Below are 21,614 nucleotides of genomic sequence, written 5' to 3' on the forward strand. Positions count from 1 at the left end.
AGGATATATAGCAGAATTTCTGTATTTTACTTTATCATAGGTTTTTTTAGCTGCAGAAAACAGTTAGATAAAATAGTACAGTATTAAGAAAACTAGCCCCAAATTATCTTTGCTCAAGATGGGGTGCACCATAGAATCCTAGAATTGTAACCCCATTTGGACTTTTTGTGCAAAAAGGAAAACGAATTAATCTATTTGGGAAAATATTGCCTAACAAAAAGTAGAGCAGTTGGGTGTCATTCTAGAGCGAATATTTTGAATAATTTCTTTTACATAGCTGACAGATAGATAATCAGAAATCGCTTTTATTTTTATTTTCTTATTTTCTTCTTCGTTTTTGTTTTTCTCTTGGTGTTTTCTTTTCTGTTTCATTCTCTGTTTTTATTAAGATCAGTCTCTTTTATTATATGGTATTATGAAAAAGTTTTAATAAAATTTCATTTAAAATAAATTTTAAAAGAATTGTAGCATTGGAAAGGATGCCAAGGGTCATCTAGTCCACCCCCTGTAATGGGTAAGCCTAAACGGTATGGAACATATTGATTCCCACCACTGTCTCATTCATCTACACCAGGGGTTGTCAACCTGGTCCCTACCGCCCACTAGTGGGAGCTTCAGGATTCTAGGTGGGCGGTAGAGGGTTCTACGGCACCAGCTGAATCCACCTTCCATCGAGCACTGGTGGGTGGAAAGGAAATTTTACCCTCAAGAAAGATGCATTAGTGGGCGGTAGGTATAAAAAGCTTGACTATTCCTGATCTAAGGGATCAGGGTGGTGCTGTGGTCCAAACCACAGATCCTAGGGCTTGCCGATCAGAAGGTCGGCGGTTCGAATCCCCGCAACAGGGTGAGCTCCCGTTGCTCGGTCCCTTCTCCTGCCAACCTAGCAGTTCGAAAGCACGTCAACAGGCAAGTAGATAAGTAGGTACCGCTCCGGTGGGAAGGTAAACGGCGTTTCTGTGCACTACTCTGGTTCGCCAGAAGTGGCTTAGTCATGCTGTCCACATGACCCGGAAGCTGTCTGTGGACAAACGCTGGCTTCCTCGGCCAGTAAAGTGAGATAAGCACTGCAACCTCAGAGTTGTCAGCGACTGGACTTAACTGTCCCTTTAGCTTTACCTTTACCCCTGATCGACATCAACCTTTGCCAACTTGGCGCCCTCCACTTATTTTGGACCTCAACTCCCATCAGCCCCAGGCCAGCACAATGCTAGCACAGCGATGCCCCAGGAATGACCAAATGCAAAGTGGACAGACCCCCTATACCTTTAACAGCTGCATAGGAGGGGGAATATTGGCAGGTGTGGCTTCTCACATAGGGGTGAGGAATGATGATCCTGCCCAGGCATGACAACAGCTCCTGGAATCCTGGGCAACTCTGAGGATCTCACTGTCCTCGTAGGGTATATTGAAAACACCTGATTTGGCTGCCGTCACTTCACCTTAAAAACTTGTCTTTTTTCCCTTGCTCAGCACTAGGTGGCTGGATTTTTTAATTGCCCACAATGCTCTTGATCAGGGGTCAGCAAACTTTTTCAGCAGGGGGGCCAGTCCACTGTCCCTCAGATCTTGGGGGGGGCGGACTATATTTTGGATGGGGGGGTTACGAATTCCTATGGGCCACAAATAACTCATAATAATAAAAGGACACATTCTACTCAATAATAATAATAATTATAATTATAATTTATTATTTATACCGCACCCATCTGGCTGGGTTTCCCCAGCCACTCTGGGCGGCTTCCAACAGAACACTAAAATACAAAAACCTATTAGACATTAAAAGCTTCCCTAAACAGGACTGCCTTCAGATGTCTTTTAAAAGTTTGGTAGTTATTTTTCTCTTTGACATCTGGTGGGAGGGTGTTCCACAGGGCAGGAACCACTACTGAGAAGGCCCTCTGCCTGGTTCCCTGTAACTTGGCTTCTCGTAGTGATGGAACCGCCAGAAGGCCCTTGGAGCTGGACCTCAGTGTCTGGGCAGAACGATGGAGGTGGAGACGCTCCTTCAGGTATACTGGACCAAGGCCGTTTACTCATGTAAAAACATGCTGATTCCTGGACCATCCGTTGGCTAGATTTAGAAGGCAATGCGGGAGGCAGTGGAAGACAGGAGTGCCTGGTGTGCTCTGGTCCAAACAGTCGGACACGACTAAACGACTAAACAACAACAACAAATTTAGTACCAGCACAATAAAGGATTTACTGATAAGCGATAGAGGAACTTGCAAGGCAAATCACAGAAATGGACGGGAGATGCAATGTGTGAATAACAGCGACACCTGGCGATGTGTCAAAGTACTGCCGGGCAATGTGTGGGTTAGCTTCGCTTCTCACATCTGAAGGGAGGAAGAACTCCTGATGAGCATGTCCTTTTGCCTGAGCAGCCTTCCCCAAGCTGGTGCCCCCCAGATATTTTGGAAAGCAACTCCCACCAGCCCAAACCCATGCACACTTACTCAGAGTAAACCCTATGGACTTAAGCAGGACATGCTCACACCTAAGTGACCAGAACTTGCCTCGGAAAGGTTATTGTAGAGTTGGTAAAGATTCAGGAAAGAGCAACCAAAATCGATCAAGGGGATGAAGTGAGGAAAGGTCACAGCGATTGGGACCTTTTAATTGGGGGGGGGGGGAGAGAGATGTATAAAAGGGGACATGATAGACGTGTGTAAGATAGGGTGAATAAAGTGGGTAGAGAGACATTTTTCTTCTTCATAATACAGTGGTACCTTGACTCTCAAACTTAATCCGTTCTGGAAGTCTGTTCCAAAACCAAAGCGTTCCAAAACCAAGGTACACTTTCCCATAGAAATCAATGCAACATGGATTAATCCGTTCCAGACTTTTAAAAACAACCCCTAAAACCGCAATTTAACATGAACTTTACTATATAATGAGACTACTGCTCCATCAAATGAAAGCAATAAACAATGTACTGCACTCACACAATCAATCAATCAGTAGCTGAACTGGGTTCCACAGAGTCACAAAAACAAAACAAAAAAGCTGCAAAAACAAAAACGCAAACAGCAAAAACAGACAGACCTCAGCGTAACACTCAAAATGGAAGTGTGGCACTCAAATCGGAAGCATAGCACTCAAAATGGAGAATGTTCGGCTTCTGAAAACAATTCACAAACGGTAGCACTTCTGGGTTTGCAGTGTTTGGGTTCCAAGTTGTTTGAGTACCAAGGTGTTTGAGAACCAAGGTACCACTGTGCTGCAATTCAGGGTCATCTTATGCAGCAGGATGTTGCAAGATTAAGGACAGACAGGTTTAATTGTGTGCTGTGTGAAGAAGTATTTTCACAATGGAATTTGCTCCCATGGCAGGCAGTGATGAGCACCAACTTGGACACCTGTAAAAGAGGATGGCACAAATTCATGGAGGAGAAGAAGGCTATCAGTGACTGTCAGAGGCAGTATGCAAAGTGCAAGGCTGGCAAATGCCGCCACGGCTGGCTTCTGTTCTTATCACTTTATCCTCTTTGTAAACCACTTTAGAGGACGCGGGTGGCGCTGTGGGTTAAACCACAGAGCCTAGGACTTGCCGATCAGAAGGTCGGCAGTTCGAATCCCCGCAACGGGGTGAGCTCCTGTTGCTCAGTCCCTGCTCCTGCCAACCTAGCAGTTTGAAAGCGCGTCAAAGTGCAAGTAGATAAATAGGTACCGCTCCGGTGGGAAGGCAAATAGTGTTTCCGTGCGCTGCTCTGGTTTGCCAGAAGCGGCTTAGTCATGCTGGCCACATGACCCGGAAGCTGTACGCCGGCTCCCTCGGCCAATAAAGCGAGATGAGCGCCACAACCCCAGAGTCGGTCACGACTGGACCTAATGGTCAGGGGTTCCTTTACCTTTACCTTTAAACCACTTTAGAGTTTTGTGGTTTATTCTTAATCACCAATTTAAGCAACAAAAATAAAATGCCAGAGGCTGCCTGAGATTTTATCGAAGTAAAAAAAGATCAAGGACCCCTGACAGTTAAGTCCAGTTGCAGATGACTCTGGGGTTGTGGCGCTCATCTTGCTTTACAGGCAGAGGGAGCCGACGTTTGTCCGCAGACAGTTTTTCCAGGTCATGTGGCCAGGATGACTAAGCCGCTTCTGGTGAAACCATGAAGCATGAGTTTGACCAAACTGCGGGAGGCAGTGGAAGACAGGAGTGCCTGGCATGCTCTGGTCCAGGGGGTCACGAAGAGTCGGACACAACTAAACGTTTTTAGGGGGCTAACCAGGCTAGGATAGCTGGGATAGCAGGCTTGTTGGTTTTCGAATGTATGATGTAGATTTTTTCAATTTCGTTGTTCTGTATGGGACAATGACAATAATAATTATCGTATGGTGTCGTAAATAATTATTTTTATTTTACCAGTGAGCAAAACACAAAACAAACAACCCCTCAAACAACCCCCATTGCAACCTGCCTGCCTTTCCTTCCTAATGAACCTGCTCCAGACCTTCAAACCCACCCGCCCCGGAACACCTGTCCCACCGGACTCAGGTAAGACCGCGCCCTTTCGGGCGCGCGAGGTTGAATGGAAGCTCCTCCCCGCCGCTCCATTCATTCCTTCCAGTCTGTGCGTGGAACCCTGTGACGCCACACACGCCCCTGCCTGCCTGCCGACGCTGGTTGGCTGCTGCTAGGCAGCGGGCGGGGAGAGAGGAGGAGCGTTGCCTAGGCGACGGTAGGGCCCGCTCACGATACACAGCCCGGCCTGGCTTCAGCCAGCATCTCTCTGGGCTCCAGGTAGGTTGAGCGGCACCCGGGGAGGAGGAGTGGGTTACCTGCCGTTGCTAGGCAACTGCCTTGCGCCTCCTTCCTCCCCCATATCTGGCACCCCGCCCGAGAGAGGGAAGGGACTGACCTCGCTGTTACCCTCTTTCTATTTCCCCTTCCCATGGGGTAGCTGCGTTGTACATTCTCTTCCTTGCCCTATGCAAAGAGGGGTTGCTTCTCCACACAACTTAGGAGAGCATGCATGAAGTCTCTTACCCCGGATTAGTTACCCCGCTTTAGCCCACTGTTTCTTTTTAAAAAAACACACAAAAAAACTGAGGTGCTTCAGCGCAGTCCTGGCCATTGTGGGTTTACTGGCTTGTTTTGCTTTTGCTGCGCTGCAAATTTTCTGTTTTCTTTATGTGTTGTGAACTTCCGATGAAGGGCAGCGTACAGATGTAATAAATCAGTAAAACAAACTTTAAAATGTCTACTTGGAGGCAAGCCCTATTGATTTCAGTGGAGGTTGCTCCCGGGTAAGTGGGGTTAGGACAGCAGCTGTTGTAGAAAAGAAGGTGGACATTTTTGCTGCACTTTGGGGGGGGAAGTGTTTTTTTTAGTGTCCCCTGAAACCAGATTTCCACACCTGTGTCCATAGCTCATTTTATTTCTCTTGTTGCCTTTTCTGTGGTTGCAACCGTGCTCAAGGTGGCTTACACGGCGCAAAAAGCTTTACATAAATACAAAAATAAGTAGTAATAAACAATGAATAAAACACATCAAAAAGCACGCAACCAAATGGAACCATTTCCACGTAAATCGTAACAGATTTAAAAATAAAGGTACAAAAAGAGAAAAACCCACATCAAAAAGTACACAAGGCATGGAGCAGGTTTTTCAGGATTCACAGCCAAGATGGGATTTAGTTTGCTGCTTAAAAGAATTCGTAATGGCCTTATAAAATATAAAACAAAACCCTCAGGTTTGAGGTGGCTGGAAGGAGGCGGAAGGGGACGGAATGAATGGAGATTGTGACCTGTGTCAGTGATTGTAAGTGTGGAATCATAATATATTGTTAAGGAATGCTCCTTTGTTTTGGATTGTTTAATGGGAGTTCTTTTGGAATATTGTTGTTTTAAAGTTCTTCCCAGGTTTGCCATATACTGCAGTTTTTAGCATTATTAGTAATTGTGATAACATACAGCCTTTTGGGTGTGTCACTGTTGTTTCTGTATTGCAGATTTCTTTGTTGGGGTGGGCAAGGGAAAATAGTTGTGTGCCTGAGGTCACCAGGTGATTTTGTGTGGGACATTTTCATTGAGGAATTTTGCATCTCACATCCTTGGACGCTGTACTATGTGTTTCACAGTGTCTTCGAATCCACTGGAAGCAAACTGGAAGAAAATACAGGGCCTTCTCTGTGGCAGCTCCTAAGCAGTGCAACTCCCTCCCCAAAGAGGTATGTCTGACACCTTAGAGAATTGTAGAACTGGAAGGAGCCCAAGTGTAATCTAGTCCAACCCCCTGTGTTTGAATTCGCTCCTGATTTTCATTAAATCTTTATTTACTCTTATGCTGCTTTTTGTTCCCCATGGTCCCGAAAGTTGTGAATACTTGGAATATAATGAAAAAAACAGTAAAACACAATGCAAATAATCAAAATCTCCATATATGTGCACGCTTATAAATATTTAACAGTGAGGAGGATACACATAATAGCCTAGTTATTGGGAAAAGCTGTATGAAAATACATCAATGGAAGAGGCAGATGCACTTTATGAGGTGGAGAATTCCAGAGATTGGGGGTTGCTATGGAGTCCTGCGTATTCATTTAATTTAACTATAGTTTATATGGCTTAATATTTAAAAAAAAATGGAGGGGGGAGCCATGGTGCTTTAAATGTATGGTGCATATGTGACCTTAGACTGAGGAAATAGAATAGGACAGAAAGGTTAACACCGCCCCCTCCTACTTCTGCCTGATCCAATTTGAGTGGCCCTGCAGCTCTTTCCAACTAAATGTAGAAATACCAGGAGATTCAGTGGAAATAGTTCATCTGTTTGGTGCTTGCAGGAAGTTGGCCCAGCTTCCTCTGCCCCAGAGGCTCCTCTCTCCAGATGTAAATAGGAGTGGTGTGGCAATATATACTACATGGTCCTTCTGCTCCCCATCCTCGCCCTATACCACCTTCACCACCCCGGGAATGGGAAAGCTGGGAATCAACTCTCCACATGAACAGAGCTCCCTGCATGTAGAAAGGTAGCTGCTTGGTCCTCTCTGACACTTGTAGGATGCCTGGAGATCATGCCCCATGTGCACTCGGGTGAAGCAGAACCACAGGACTTGTGGAAGTTTGAGCCGCAACCGTTCCGTTCCCCTCCCAGTTATTCTTCCACACTGATTCCCCGCTGTCTTTGAATCACAGGATCTGAAACTGGAGCTGAGAACGCATGAACTGGCGCAAAATCGGATGGGACAGGAGGGAAGGGGAGATTCTCCCCCTTATCCCCACTTTTGTGTTATCTAAGGAAACAGGCATTCCCAAACCTAAAATACATAATTTTTCTCTTGGTTCTGTAGCCTGTTTCATGTGGGCCTATCAAGGTGATGGCTCTGGAAGTTAACATTGTTGAACACTGTCTTTCCCATTTACAGTATTCTGACATTTGTGTGCCTGGTTTCTCAGCAGATAATTATTTTGCTGTTCTCTTGTCTAGATCCTGTGCTATGACCATTAAGCTGCAATGCTCAGAAGATGATCCAAAGTGATAATCAAAACCAGATTCCATCCGATGAAATAGTTAAAGAGCTGGTAACTCTTTGATTTATTATTGTAATTGATTGTATAGTTGATCGTATTTTATTTGACTGTGTTTCTTTTCTGAATGTGATTGAGGTCCAGGGTACTTTGACCTTCGTCTAAGAAACATGAGAAGTGCCCTTTTGGCTCAAACTAAAACTTCCTGATACAGGGCTGCCTTCAGATGTCTTCTAAAAGTTGTACGGTTCTTTATCTCCTTGACATCCACATTTAAAATTGTATCTTAACCCGTATTTTAACTGTTTTTTCTTTTTCTATTATGTTTTATTGTAATTTTATTGGTGTTAGCTGCCCTGAGCCTGGTTCTGGCTGGGGAGGGCGGGGTATAAATAAAAATTATTATTATTATTATTATTATTATTATTATTATTATTATTATTATTAAACTTAGCCAATGACATCAATGACACATTTTGGCATGTGCTTGACTTCTCTTTCTCATCTAGAAGGAGATCAATAACAGTGGTTGTGTCTCTTTTCTTCCAGTGTACCTGTAATGGACTGTCTTATGACAGAATTGACCTAGAGGGATCTTCGGTGAGGAGCCTAGAGATGTTTTTCTCTGGCTACCCCAGAATAGTAGGCCTGTCTCATTTCCCCAATTTAACGAGGCTGGTTCTCGTCAGACAGGCCATCCAGGAGATTTCTGACCTGCAGTACTGCCTGGTACTTAAAGAGCTATGGGTGGCCGAATGCTGCTTAACAGTAAGTGGGCTTAATAGGCTTTTATTTTAGCCTTTTATTTTCCAGTGGGCAAGGAAGGGTGGAGGGACCCTTGACCAACTGGCTTTCCTCTCATTTTGAAGTCCAGGAGTGTGTGCAGGGGGTGGGCTGAGGGGGTGAAAGGGGTAAGGGAACTGAGTTTCCTGGAAAAGAGCACGTCTGATTGGCTGGCTGGAACATCTTTTGTGGGCCTGCAATTGGTGGGATTTCCCCAGACAAGGTAATGTTACTCAAGCGTCCACTTTTCTCCCTTTTTCGGGTGGTGCTTAAAACTGACGCACGCTCCCTTCTTTTCAGAAGATCGATGGTTTGCAGAGATGTGCTTTGCTGCAAAAGCTTTACCTCTATTGCAACATGATTTCAACTATTGAGAATCTGGAGAAGCTAACAAAGCTGGAAGTTGTTTGGCTTAATGGGAACCAGATTAGAGAAATAGAGGTGAGCCTGGGATTTCGTTTGTTTGTTTTGGCCATTCATTCCTGTCTAACTCTTCCGGTTGGGGCAGGACAATTTGTGCATGTTATCACAGTGATGCCACAAGCACCTTTGGAGGTCTTTAAGCAGAGGCTTGACAACCATATTTCAGGAGTGCTCTGATGGTGTTTCCTGCTTGGCAGGGGGTTGGACTCGATGGCCCTTGTGGTCTCTTCCAACTCTATGATTCTATGATTCTATGATTGTAGGTGTCCTTGAGAGCCAGTGCAGTGGAATGTTTAGAGTTTGGACCGGGGCCAGGGAGACCAGCGTTCGAATCCCCACTTGGCTATGAAGCTCACTGAGTGACCTTGGGCCAGTCACTGCCTCTAGTCCTACCTCACAGGGTTGTAAGGATTAAATGAGGAAGGAGGGAACCCCGCACACTAGGGCTGGGCGATACCTGGCTTTCAACATCACAATATATCACCAGCTGAACATCATGATATATCGATATATCACAATGTCTGAAATAAGGATGGAATTACCATATTTTTCGCGCTATAGGATGCACCAGACCATAGGACGCACCTTGTTTTAGAGGGGGAGAACAAGGGAAAAAAATTCTCCCCCTCTTTGCTCAGTCCCCTTCAGCAAAGCGGCAGGAGAAACGGAGCCCCTTCCATTTCTCCTCCCGCTTGGCTGAAGGGGCGCTGCGCAGCTCTCCCTCTCTGCTGAAGCCGGGAGAGTCTTGCTCTCCCGGCTTCAGCGAAAGCAACGCGAAGCCTCCGGAGCGCAGCGGAAACTCGCGCTGCGCTCCCACTGCGCTTCGGAGGCTTTGCGTTGCTATCGCTGAAGCCAAGGAGCCTGCATTCGCTCTATAGGATGAACACACTTCCCCTTAATTTTTGGAGGGGGAAAAGTGTGTCCTATTGAGCGAAAAATACAGTACATAAAGGCGAAGAGCAGGGCTGGGCTATACGTACTTTTCAACTTCGCGATAGATTACCAGCTAAACATCGTGATATACTGATAAATCACAATGTCTGATATAAGGATGGAGCTCTGTAGAGGCTTTGGTTGGCTTCACGGTTTTGACCTGGAAATATATGGTGTGGGCAAGTCGGTAGGTGTGCTATGCAAATACCCCACATTGAGATATTTGCATAGCACACCTACCGACTTGCCCACACCATATATTTCCGGGTCAAAAATCATGAAACTAATATCACGATATGGACTTCAAACCGGTTTTGGACGATATATTGAGAAATCACCCAGCCCTAATGCACACCATCTTGAGCTCCTTGGACGAAAAGAAGGGGTATAAATCCAATAAATTAAATTCATTAGTACAGGGATGGCCCAGCCAACATTCATCTCCTGTGTCCTGTTTGCCCAGGTAGTGTTGAGAAGCTTAATTTCAATTGTAGATATGCTAGATGATCTGGAACTTGCTGAGCAAAGCATGTGACAGATGCATATGGTCCCTGCATAGCAATGCAATCTTGGCTAGACACAGAACAGTTGAAACCGCTGAGCCTCTTGGGCTTGCCAATCAGAAGGTCGGCGGTTTGAATCCCCGTGACGGGGTGAGCTCCCGTTGCTCGGTCCCAGCTCCTGTAAACCTAGCAGTTCGAAAGCACACCAAAAGTGCATGTAGCTAAATAGGTACTGCTCTGGCGGGAAGGTAAACGGTGTTTCCGTGCCCTGCTCTGGTCTTGGTGTTCTGTTGCACCAGAAACGGTTTAGTCCTGCTGGCCACAAGACCCAGAAAGCTGTCTGTGCACAAACACCGGCTCCCTCGGCCTGAAAGCAAGATGAGCGCTGCAACCGCATAGTCGCCTTTGACTGGACTTAACCGTCCAGGGGTCCTTTACCTTTGCTTCTGGGTAGACATATATACGATTGTGCTGTTCAGCTGATTTTTTTAAAATTGGCATTCTGTCTTTCCAGAGAACCCAGTGAACTGTGGTTCAGTAGCAGGGGCAGACTATGGGCCTATAACTGAGGATTCTCACACCCAGGAATCTTTTAAGGAAAGCCATTAGACCAAATTTAAGCCCAAGAAACTGCCCAAGATTGTTGAGCACTAGTGAAGAGGTAGAGAACCACCTGAACTCTTTGTTTTCCCTCTGAAAGTTGTTATCAAAGAGTTATGTGGCACCGTAAAGACTTAAGAGATTTGTTATCGATAAGCGTTTCTGGGCTGGAGCCCACTTGTTAGTTTTCGAAGTGCCACAGAATGTATTTATCACAGCATATTAGATGTGCAGTTTGGTCTTAACATTTCCAAAAGCGTTTGTTCTGCTAACGTAAGTTGGCACATGTCATGTCTGAAGAACTAAACTTGATTGATTAAAAACCTCATCATTCTGTGATCAGCACTGTCACCCGACAGGAATAACCCTACATTTATTAAAGCTTTGAGGTATTCCGTGACCCTGAAGTCTGTTCCTTACGAATGTTTACAGGGGCTGAGTACGCTGCAGAAGCTGAAGGATGTCAATCTCGCGGGGAATTTAATTGGCAAGATTGGTAGGTGGTGCTTTTAAAATGTTGAGACACGTATCTGCAGAGCTGAAAATATAGAGGACAAGTGTCTTGGGGAGGGAACGTGGGCAGTTTTCTAAATGATACTGGGGGAGAAGAGGAAAACTGCTGTGCGCTAGAGCCATTGAGGCAAAGGCAAGAAGAGACTGGGGACTCTGCAAAGCCCACTCAGCAGTTTCTGCACCGACATTTGATGCTCAGACTAAAGATGGAATGCATGTGCCTTTCTTTGTGTGGCAAGGTTCCTGTGGGAATGTTCAGGGATGCAGGAGAGGATCTATTGTCTGATTATATCCTTATCCAACTTGTGTTAACAAGTTCCCCAATTTCAGCAGAGTAACACATTCCCCTTTATTTTAAGCTTTGCAACGGCAGTGTTTGCTCAGGCTCGCTAAAGCCTCTATAATAACTACAGTGGTGCCTCGCAAGACGAAAAGAATCCGTTCTGTGATTCTCTTTGTCTAGCGGTTTTTTTCGTCTTGCGAAGCAAGCCCATTGAAGGATTAGCGGATTAGCGCTATTAGCGGCTTTTAGCGGCTTATCTGCTGATCGGATCAGCTAATAAGCAGCTTAGCGCTATTAGTGGCTTTTAGCTGCTTTTAGCGGCTTATCTGCTGATCGGATCAGCTGATAAGCGGCTTAGCGGCTTAGAAAAAGGGGGGAGGGGGAAAAAACCAGCAGGAACTCGCAAGACATTGTCGTCTTTCGAAGCAAGCCCATAGGAGATTCGTCTTGCGAAGCACCTCCAAACCGGAAAACTCTTTCGTCTAGCGAGTTTTCTGTCTTGCGAGGCATTCGTCTTGCGGGGCACCACTGTATTCTGGTATTTCCCCCTGATTCCCTCGTAAAATAGAAGAGACGACACAGTCTTTTACAAAAGTATAAAAAGAGTTTACTCACATTCTGTTCACAATCAGATCCCAGAAGGCAGACTTAGCTTAATGAAGTAAAATACACTTGGAATCTATCTCTTAAGAAGACAGTCCCTTTGTCCTCTCTTGGCTGGAAGTCACATGCAGAGGAAGTCTGTCCCAGCCCAGAAGGAAACAGGAAGTTTACCTGCTGGCTGGAGAAATATCCCTCCCCATGTGTAAACATGTTCACTCTCGGAATGTTGTACTTGACTGCTCTTGTGTTTCACATCCCACAGTTCCAGACCCTCCCGGGAAGTAGAATAAAGACACATGAAACAGTATTTTAGGTTAATGGACAGAAAAGGCCACAACTTTATTGGTTACAGAATGTGAGTGGTATTGGCTTAGGCTTTGGAAACCACAAGACAATATCTGACTCCTGCCCATCTGCAGGAGTGTTGAAAGAGTTGACCATCTGTAGGCGGAGCCCTGCCGACGCACATCAACTAGGAACTCCCCCAGGGTCACCGTTAGGGGTCATGCCATGGCCCTAGCCCCCCTGTCTGGGGCTTTGGACGGGACCACGCCCCTCAGATTCCTTTAACGGAATACCCTTGAAATAGGAGGGGTGAGTGATGGCCACTACCTCTCCTCCCCTTCAGCCTAATACTCCAATGCCTGGCCACCAAACCTGACAAAAGTTGTGACGAATTGCTACGAGGTAGGCGAAAAACCAAATGGCCGATGCTAATTTGCCAAGTGGAAAAAATTCCTGCCAGGCCTCTGTTAAAAAACAGGCAACCAACTGAAGTCCGTAGCACGGTCAGGAGATAAAGAGCCTAACCTAAGGGAGGGGCGGGGAGAGAACTGACCGAGCAGAGAGAAAAGGAACATGTCCTCGGCCGTGGGCAGTTTAAATAACCCGCGCCACGCCCCCGGACCGTTTGGATTGGACAGCCTTGGGTTGAAGCGGCCGAAGACCAACCAATGGTGCAGGGGCTATCGTGCCCCATGCGCGTGGGGAGGGCTTGCTCCCAGCCCGTAACGTCATCTCCCCAGCGATGGGAAATGGCTTTTGTTTTAGTGTATATGGTCTTTAAAGGGCTCTGCGTAATACTCTTCTGAATTCTTCTTACCAAACATTGCTGGACTCCTGTCTCTCATCGGCTCTAGTCAAATTGGCCAGATGATGGGAGTTTTAGTTCAACAACACCGAGCTCCCTACCCCTGCCTTAGAAGAATGTGAAGCTGGCGCATTCTCCGTCCCAGCGGAAATAATGTGAGGGACGTCGTTTCTCAAACTGGATATGAAAAGAAAGTTGCATGCTTCACACTCCTTCTGCTTTGCACCTGTCGGGGCTTCGGAAGTGTCTGTGGGTTGTTCTGCCCTGGTCTTGGTGGCTCCTTGAAGACTCACAACTGCCTTATGGCATAAGACATTTGATGGATGAGAGTCCACTTTATATGGCAATATGGTGTGATCCTCGGCTGCAGGTACTGAGGAGTGCACTTAAATGCACCATGTGAACCGCCCTGAGACCTGCAGGTATAGGGTGGTATATGAATTCAATAAATAAATGAATCAAATAAAAAAACACATCCAATGTAGAGGATTCTTGTCCACGAAAGCTTTATGTAATAATTTGTGAGTCTTTAATCTGCAATAAGGGACGCGGGTGGTGCTGTGGGTTAAACCACAGAGCCTAGGATTTACCGATCAGAAGGTCAGCGGTTCGAATCCCCGCGACGGGGTGAGCTCCCGTTGCTCGGTCCCTTCTCCTGCCAACCTAGCGGTTCGAAAGCACAAAGTGCAAGTAGATAAATAGGTACCGCTCTGGCGGGAAGGTAAACGGCGTTTCCGTGCGCTGCTCTGGTTCGACAGAAGCGGCTTAGTCATGCTGGCCACATGACCCGGAAGCTGTACGCCGGCTCCCTCGGCCACTAAAGTGAGATGAGCGCCGCAACCCCAGAGTCGGTCACAACTGGACCTAATGGTCAGGGGTCGCTTTACCTTTACCTAATCTGCAACAAGACTCGTTTGCCATGCGGCAACATGGGCAAACACAGCTACTCTTCCCGGCGCAGGATGCGGGAGTCGCACATACATCAGGCATGCACCTGATACCAAAGTGGCCTGAATATAAGCTACACCTGCAAATAAACTGCACCTTTAAAATTCAAGGCTTATTTCCCAGCACTACCACCCCAAGCCAGTGCCAGGGGAGGCTTGGGAGAAGCGGGCAGGCGGTGCACCACTGCCCCACGCTCCCAGGCTGCTTCCTTGGGAAGTGGAGAGCCCCGCAGTAAGGTCATGCAGTAAGGTTGCAAATATAAGCAGCACTTTAACTTTTCAGGGCCCAAATTTGGAAAAAAGTGCAGCTTATATTCAGGCCAATATGATCGGTATTGTTTCAGTTCATCGGCACAGGCCTTTCCGTAGGGCAGATCCACACCCTACAGCTAAAGTGCCTCTCTTCTCCCAAAGAATCCTGGGAACTGTAGTTCCACGCTCACGAAGCTACAGTGCCCAGCATCCTTGACAGACTACAATTCCCAGGATTCTTTGGGGGAAGCCATTGGTGTGGCATGTGCTTTAAATGGATGGTGTTGATCTGCCCATATTACAATTGGCTGAGAGTCCTTGGAATGGAGCTAGGAAGAGAATGCAGGAACAGGAACAATCCCTGTCACACGTGATCTTCTTCTTCTTCTTTTTTAGGATATCGCTTGGATCCCAGTGCAAATATAGAAAAATTAAATCTGTCTGGCAACCGAATATCATCCTTTAAGGTCTGTGCTGGATTCTGGCTGCCAGGGCTCATGGTGCTCAGGCTAAATCCCTGCCTACTTACTTTATTTATTTATGTACTGCATGTATGGCATTTCTGTCCTACCCCTTCCTCCCAAAAGAGCCCAGGGCAGCAAACAGCAACATGTTTAAAAAATAAGATTTAAACTAAAAAATAAGATTTAAACTAAAAAATAAGATTTAAACTAAAAAATAAGATTTAAACTAAAAAATAAGATTTAAACTAAAATCAAAAGATATTTTAGCCGTAAAAAAAATAATCTACAAATATTTCGAGTACCTAAAAACATTTAAAGGCAATCGGGTACCATCAAGGTTGCTAATATTAAGTTTGCCACGGCCACTATAAAACTACCCTGCACTCCATAAAACTTAGGGAACAAGCTGTACTACCAAAATGATTAAAGTTTTAAATGACAATTTTAGGTTATATTTTAATGATCAAGATTTAATATATATTTTTAACTGCTGCTATATCTGAATTGTCTCTGTTATACCCAATTACAATTCAATGTATTCCTGTTGTGTTTTATGATTTTCCTGATATTGTAAGTGAGCTGGAACTGGTCTGTGACCGTAATAATAAAATTCACTCATACCCTGCCCTGAGGTCTCACCTGTGGCTCCTAGAAGCTGTCAGCATGCGATGGCAACCACACCCCAGGAAATGTCTCCAACTGGCTGCCTAACCAAGGTGAGGGGAGCTGATGGATCTCAAACCCTTGGTGAATTAGGGATTCCCCCTACATGTGAAGACAGGCTCAGGCGGATTGAGCAGACAAGACCAATAGCGGGTCCATCAGTCAAGAAGACAGTTTCTGCACGTGCTGCAGAGGGAAGTGAGGGGCAGGTGGGGCTCGTCCACCTGAGAAGGGAGCCCATCTAGGAGACAGGAAACTCTGATCCTAAAATGCCGCTGCCTTGTGAGACACCTTCGAGAGAAGATAGGGCTAAAACGTAAACATACGCAAATCCAGAGTGGAGTCCCCAAGACGGTTGGATGGCGCCTTGTACTTCGGCAGCCAAGGGGGGTGTCAAATATCTTGCTCTGCTTTCCCTTGGACCACCTCAGCCAGCCCAAGAGTAGCCCAGGACCTCCATACACTTCCCAGGCATGTGTCCAGCGTGTGTCACTTCGCTGCTGCTAATGCAGAGGTTTGACTTCACCCCTGGAGATGTACTCCATTGTCTCTCGAGACAGATGGATGCCAGTAATAGTAATAATAATAATAATAATAATAATAATAATAATAATAATAATAATAATTTATTAGAATCATAGAATCATAGAGTTGGAAGAGACCACAAGGGCCATCGAGTCCAACCCCCTGCCAAGCAGGAAACACCATCAGAGCACTCCTGACATATGGTTGTCAAGCCTCTGCTTAAAGACCTCCAAAGAAGGAGACTCCACCACACTCCTTGGCAGCAAATTCCACTGTCAAACAGCTCTTACTGTCAGGAAGTTCTTCCTAATGTTTAGGTGGAATCTTCTTTCTTGTAGTTTGGATCCATTGCTCCGTGTCCGCTTCTCTGGAGCAGCAGAAAACAACCTTTCTCCCTCCTCTATTACTTATTACTTATACCCCACCCATCTGGCTGGGTTTCCCCAGCCATTCTGGGCGGTTTCCAACAAGAAATAAAAAATACATTAAAACATCAGTCATTACGGCGGTCCTTTCCCTTCCCCTTCCTCTTCCACCACCTCCTTCTCCGCTCCCGGTTCCGCGTGCCATGGCGCTCTTCGAGCAGATGCGGGCGAACGTGGGGAAGCTGCTGAAGGGCATCGACAGGTATAACCCGGAGAATCTGGCCACGCTAGAGCGCTACGTGGAGACGCAAGCCAAGGAGAATGCCTATGACCTGGAGGCCAACCTGGCCGTGCTCAAACTGTATCCGTTTAACCCTGCCTTCTTCCAAACCACAGTCACTGCCCAGATCCTCCTGAAAGCTCTGACCAACCTGCCCCACACAGATTTCGCACTCTGCAAGTGCATAATTGACCAGGCTCATCAAGAGGAGAGACCCATCCGTCAGATCTTATACCTGGGTGAGCTGCTGGAGACCTGCCACTTCCAGGCTTTCTGGCAAGCCCTAGATGAGAACATGGATCTCCTGGATGGGATCGCTGGCTTTGAGGACACTGTTAGGAAATTTATCTGTCATGTGGTGGGGATCACGTACCAGCACATTGACCGCTGGCTTCTGGCCAAGATGCTGGGCGACCTCATAGACAACCAGCTGAAGTCTTGGATGAGCAAATACGGCTGGACAGAGACGGAGCCTGGGGCCATCTTCATCTGCAACCAGGAGGAGAGCATCAAGCCCAAGAACATTGTGGGGAAGATAGACTTTGACAGTGTCTCCAGCATCATGGCTTCTTCACAGTGAGGGAGGCCTCTTCCGGCAGCTCTCCCGTTTCCTGTTGCATATTTAATTTTAACACCCCGTTGTAAAAAAAGACTGTGGCCAATAAATGATTCTGTCAATTTAAAAAATAAATAAATCAGTCATTACAAACTTCCCTAAACAGGGCTGCCTTCAGATGTCTTCTAAACGTCAGATACAGTGGTGCCTCACAAGACGAAATTAATTCGTTCCGCAAGTTTTTTCTTCTTGCGAGTTTTTCGTCTTGCGATGCACGGTTTCCCATAGGAATGCATTGAAAATCAATTAATGCGTTCCTAGGGAAACCGACTTCAGACCAGGTCCGGGGACAGTCTGTCCCCCGACCTCTTCTGAAGGCTGGGGGGGGGACAAGGGCTTTTCTTCCAACCCCCAGCATTTAAAAAAACCCTGGGACAGCGGAGGGCTTCTCCGCTGTCGGGGCGATCTTAAAATGCTGGCGGGCGGCATTTTAAAATCGCCCCGGGACAGTGGAGGACTTCTCCGCTGTCGGGGCGATTTAAAAGCCCCTGGGAAGGCAGGCAGGGGGGACAAAGACTTTTGCCCCCCGCCAGCCTTCAGAAGAGGTCCTGGAACTCTTCTGAAGGCTGGCGGGGGCGAAAGTCTTTGCTCCCCCCGCCTGCCTTCAAAAGCTGTCCGGCCCAGGCTTCCCAGACCTTTCCGCCAGCAGCGGCAGCGCTGCCGCTGCTGGCGGAGACTTGCCGGCATGCCGAAGCCTGCGCGCAGCGCGCCCAGGCTTCGCGGATCTCTCCTGCCTTCAAAAGCCGTCCGGGATAGCAGGAAGCGCTTCCCTGCTATCCCGGACTGCTTTTAAAATGCTGGCGCTGGGGAGCAAAGCCTTTCGGCCCCCGCCAGCCTTCCTGGACCTCTTCTGAAGGCCGGTGGGGGGGGAAAGGCTTTGCTCCCCACCGCTAGCATTTAAAAGAGGTCCCCAGAGATTTCCCTATGGGCTTTCGTCTTGCGAAGCAAGCCCATAGGGAAATTCGTTTTGCGAAGCGCCTCCAAAACGGAAAACCCTTTCGTCTAGCGGGTTTTCCGTCTTGCGAGGCGTTCGTCTTGCGGGGTACCACTGTAGTTGTTTATTTCTTTGACATCTGGTGGGAGGGTGTTCCACAGGGCAGGCGCCACCACCGAGAAGGCCCTCTGCCTGGTTCCCTGTAACTTGGCTTCTCGCAGGGAGGGAACCACCAGAAGGCCCTCGGCGCTGGACCTCAGTGTCAGGACCTTTTCCTCCAGAAGCATTTTATTTTAAAAATCCAATTTAAAATTTTAAAAAAATCTAATTTTATTGATTTATTTTATTAAAAAAAGCATTTATTTTTATCCACCTTGAGGCTGAAGTCCCCCCCCCCCAATCCTCTTTCCCCTTCAAGATTTCTCTGGCAGATAAAACACAGGGGGCAAGATCCAACTCATTGTGACAAAGTGCAAAGACTTCTCTTCCCTCCTGCGATGCCCTATGCACCAACACCACTCAGCAGATTTTGTGGGGCTGGAAGCGTGAGATGGCGTGAGAAGCAGATTTCTGTCGTGCGAGTGAGTCGGCGCGCTTGGATCTCGCCCAGAATATGGGATGCGCTAGGAGGCATACAATCTTGTTGTCCCCGCTTTTCTCAACAGGAAGTAACCAATTTGGCCAGGCTGCCTCGTTTAGTCGATCTCTGCCTGAACGACCCCCAGTACGACCCCAATCCGGTTTGCCTTCTTTGCAATTACGCGACGCACGTCCTGTATCACATCCCTCAACTCCAGAGGCTCGACACATACGATGTATCTTCCAAACAAATCAAGGAGCTGGCAGAGGTCAGTGGAGACTCCCTCATGTCTTTATTAGACATAGGATCACCTGGTTGGCATGTCCGACAGTAATACATCTGTGTGATTTGGGGAGGGGGGAGTTTGCTTTGATTCACAACGATAGGCCTTCTAAAATTCAGCTCTTCCAGTATGACCAATGGCATCAGAGCAGGATTTTGAGGTGGAGCTCCAGGACCAGTGTGGCATAGTGGTTAAGAGCAGTAGTCTTGTAATCTGGGGAACCGGGTTCGCGTCTCCGCTCCTCCACATGCAGCTGCTGGGTGACCTTGGGCCAGTCACTCTTCTCTGAAGTCTCTCAGCCCCACTCACCTCACAGAGTGTTTGTTGCGGGGAAGGAAGGAAAAGGAGAATGTTAGCCACTTTGAGACTCCTTAGGGTAGTGATAAAGCAGGATATCAAATCCAAACTCCTCCTCCTCTTCTTCTAACCAAAACGAGCTGGAGGGACCTCAAACACAGCTGGGCTAGCCTGCCACATCTGGAAGTAATAATGGCCTTGGTCCAGTATACCTGAAGGAGCGTCTCCACCCCCATCGTTCAGCCCGGACACTGAGGTCCAGCGCTGAGGGCCTTCTGGCGGTTCCCTCATTGCGAGAAGTGAGGTTACAGGGAACCAGACAGAGGGCCTTCTCTGTAGTGGCGCCCGCCCTGTGGAACGCCCTCCCATCAGATGTCAAGGAAATAAGCAGCTATCTTATTTTTAAAAGACATCTGAAGGCAGCACTGTTTAGGGAAGTTTTTAATATCTAATGATGTATTGTTTTTAACACTCGATTGAGAGCTGCCCAGAGTGGCTGGGGAAACTCAGCCAGATGGGCGGGGTATAAATAATAAATTAATAATGCTGTCCTTTAAAGCCCTAAACGGCCTTGGTCCTCTATACCTGAAGGAGTGTCTCCACCCCCATTGTTCTGTCTGGAGAATGAGGACCAGCGCTGAGGGCCTTCTGGCTACCAGACTTGTAGAAGACATCTGAAGACAGCCCTGTTTAGGGAAGCTTTTAATGTTTAATAGACTATTGTATTTTGATATTCTGTTGGAAGCCGCCCAGAGTGGCTGGGGAAACCCAGCAAGATGGGCGAGGTCTAAATAAACTGTTTTATTTTTATTTTTATTATTTATTATCTTGGTTGCCATGGGTGGTTTTTGTGACATTGCGCAATGACTGTTCCCTCCACATTCCCCCCCCCCCCCCGTTTGGTTTCCCTTTTATTTTTCAAAGACCATGGTGATGAAAAAGGTCATGTTCTACAACATGCGCATCAAGAGTGCCCAGCGACAGCTTAATGAGGAGCTCGAGAAGCTAAAAGAGAGGAAGCACAAGCTGCAGAAGCTTCCGGAAGACCGCATAAAGCATTTCAGCTACAACATCAAGAATGTAAGCACGGCCCTTGCCGGCGTCAGCCAAGTGTGTTTGGGTTGGGCCCTGCTTCTGGGACTGGCGGTTTTATTTTTTATTATTATTAAATTTTTTTAGAATATTTTATTAGGTTTTCACAATAAAAAACATGCAAAAACAGAGAAAATACAACATCACAAAAGAAAAAAAGTACAATACAAAAATACATACATTAAACACATCAAAAGAAAAAGAAAAAAGAGATAAAAACACATATAGTAACAAAAAACAAAAATTCCCTCTTTCTTAATTTCTCATCTTCAATTAACTTATTTTCCGGACTTCCTCACGTCTCCCGTTCTTGTATCCCTTTTTAGAAATTAATTCAGCAAATTCATATCCTATTAATTTATCTGTTGTTAATCCAATCTTACATTTTACTTTGTTGCTAAAACCCCTGCAATTCATTTCAATGTCCTTAACATTCATAAATTTTACAATATTTCTGCAAATAAATTTTAAATTTCTTCCAATCTTCCTCCACCGTCTCATCTCCCTGGTCTCGGATTCTGCCAGTCATTTCCGCCATTTCCATGTAGTCCATTAGTTGCATCTGCCAATCTTCCAAGGTGGGTAGATCTTGTGTCTTCCAATGCTTTGCGATGAGAATTCTTGCTGCTGCTGTAGCATACATAAAAAAAGTTCTATCCTTCTCTAACACCGATTGGTCCACTATGCCCAGGAGGAAGGCCCCTGGTTTCTTCAGGAAAGTATATTTAAATACCTTTTTCAGTTCATTATATATCATTTCCCAGAAGGCCTTGATCCTTGGGCACGTCTGGGACTGGCGGTTTTAGTTGCAGTGAGCTTGGATTTTAGGTGTGCTCACATTGCCGCCTTAGAGGGCAGGGGTCTCCCCCCCTGCACCCCAGCCACGCATTCCACAGACCTCCCCCCACCCCCGTTCAGGTCAGCATGGCTTCAGTTAAGTTTCTGTTTGTGTGCACCCCAGGGAGAAGTGACAGAGCAGGGGCTGCCTTTAACCTGTGCAAAGCTGTTTGTGCTGGTTAGAAATTTTAGGACTCCCAAGTGGTGTGACACTGGTTTGAGAAACCAGTATCCAATAGTACAGTGGTCGCTTGGGTTGTGAACGTGATCCGT

General features: G+C 46.7%; 1 protein-coding gene and 1 pseudogene across 4 annotated transcripts in view; both read left to right on the plus strand.

The window, feature by feature from the left end:
- The first annotated feature begins 4,676 nt into the window (after window positions 1-4,676).
- Window positions 4,677-21,614, plus strand: part of LRRC9 (leucine rich repeat containing 9) — an 82,610-nt gene continuing 65,672 nt past the window's right edge. For 2 of the 3 annotated variants that reach the window (XM_081191126.1, XM_081191124.1), the window contains exons 1-9: window positions 4,677-4,746; window positions 6,086-6,175; window positions 7,435-7,529; window positions 8,025-8,243; window positions 8,559-8,699; window positions 11,150-11,213; window positions 14,802-14,872; window positions 18,918-19,100; window positions 20,337-20,492. In XM_081191126.1, the coding sequence (XP_081047252.1) occupies window positions 7,473-7,529; window positions 8,025-8,243; window positions 8,559-8,699; window positions 11,150-11,213; window positions 14,802-14,872; window positions 18,918-19,100; window positions 20,337-20,492 (891 nt within the window). In that variant the 5' untranslated portion in view covers window positions 4,677-4,746; window positions 6,086-6,175; window positions 7,435-7,472. The remainder of the gene's footprint in view (window positions 4,747-6,085; window positions 6,176-7,434; window positions 7,530-8,024; window positions 8,244-8,558; window positions 8,700-11,149; window positions 11,214-14,801; window positions 14,873-18,917; window positions 19,101-20,336; window positions 20,493-21,614) is intronic. The other variant, XM_081191125.1, reaches the window with a different exon arrangement.
- LOC308587228 (eukaryotic translation initiation factor 3 subunit K pseudogene) lies at window positions 16,570-17,378 on the plus strand (annotated as a pseudogene). Its single transcript has one exon. The product of its transcript is annotated as a eukaryotic translation initiation factor 3 subunit K pseudogene (transcript).

The sequence above is a fragment of the Podarcis bocagei genome (assembly GCF_964188305.1).
Source record: "Podarcis bocagei genome assembly, chromosome: 1".
NCBI classification, from domain to species: domain Eukaryota; kingdom Metazoa; phylum Chordata; class Lepidosauria; order Squamata; family Lacertidae; genus Podarcis; species Podarcis bocagei.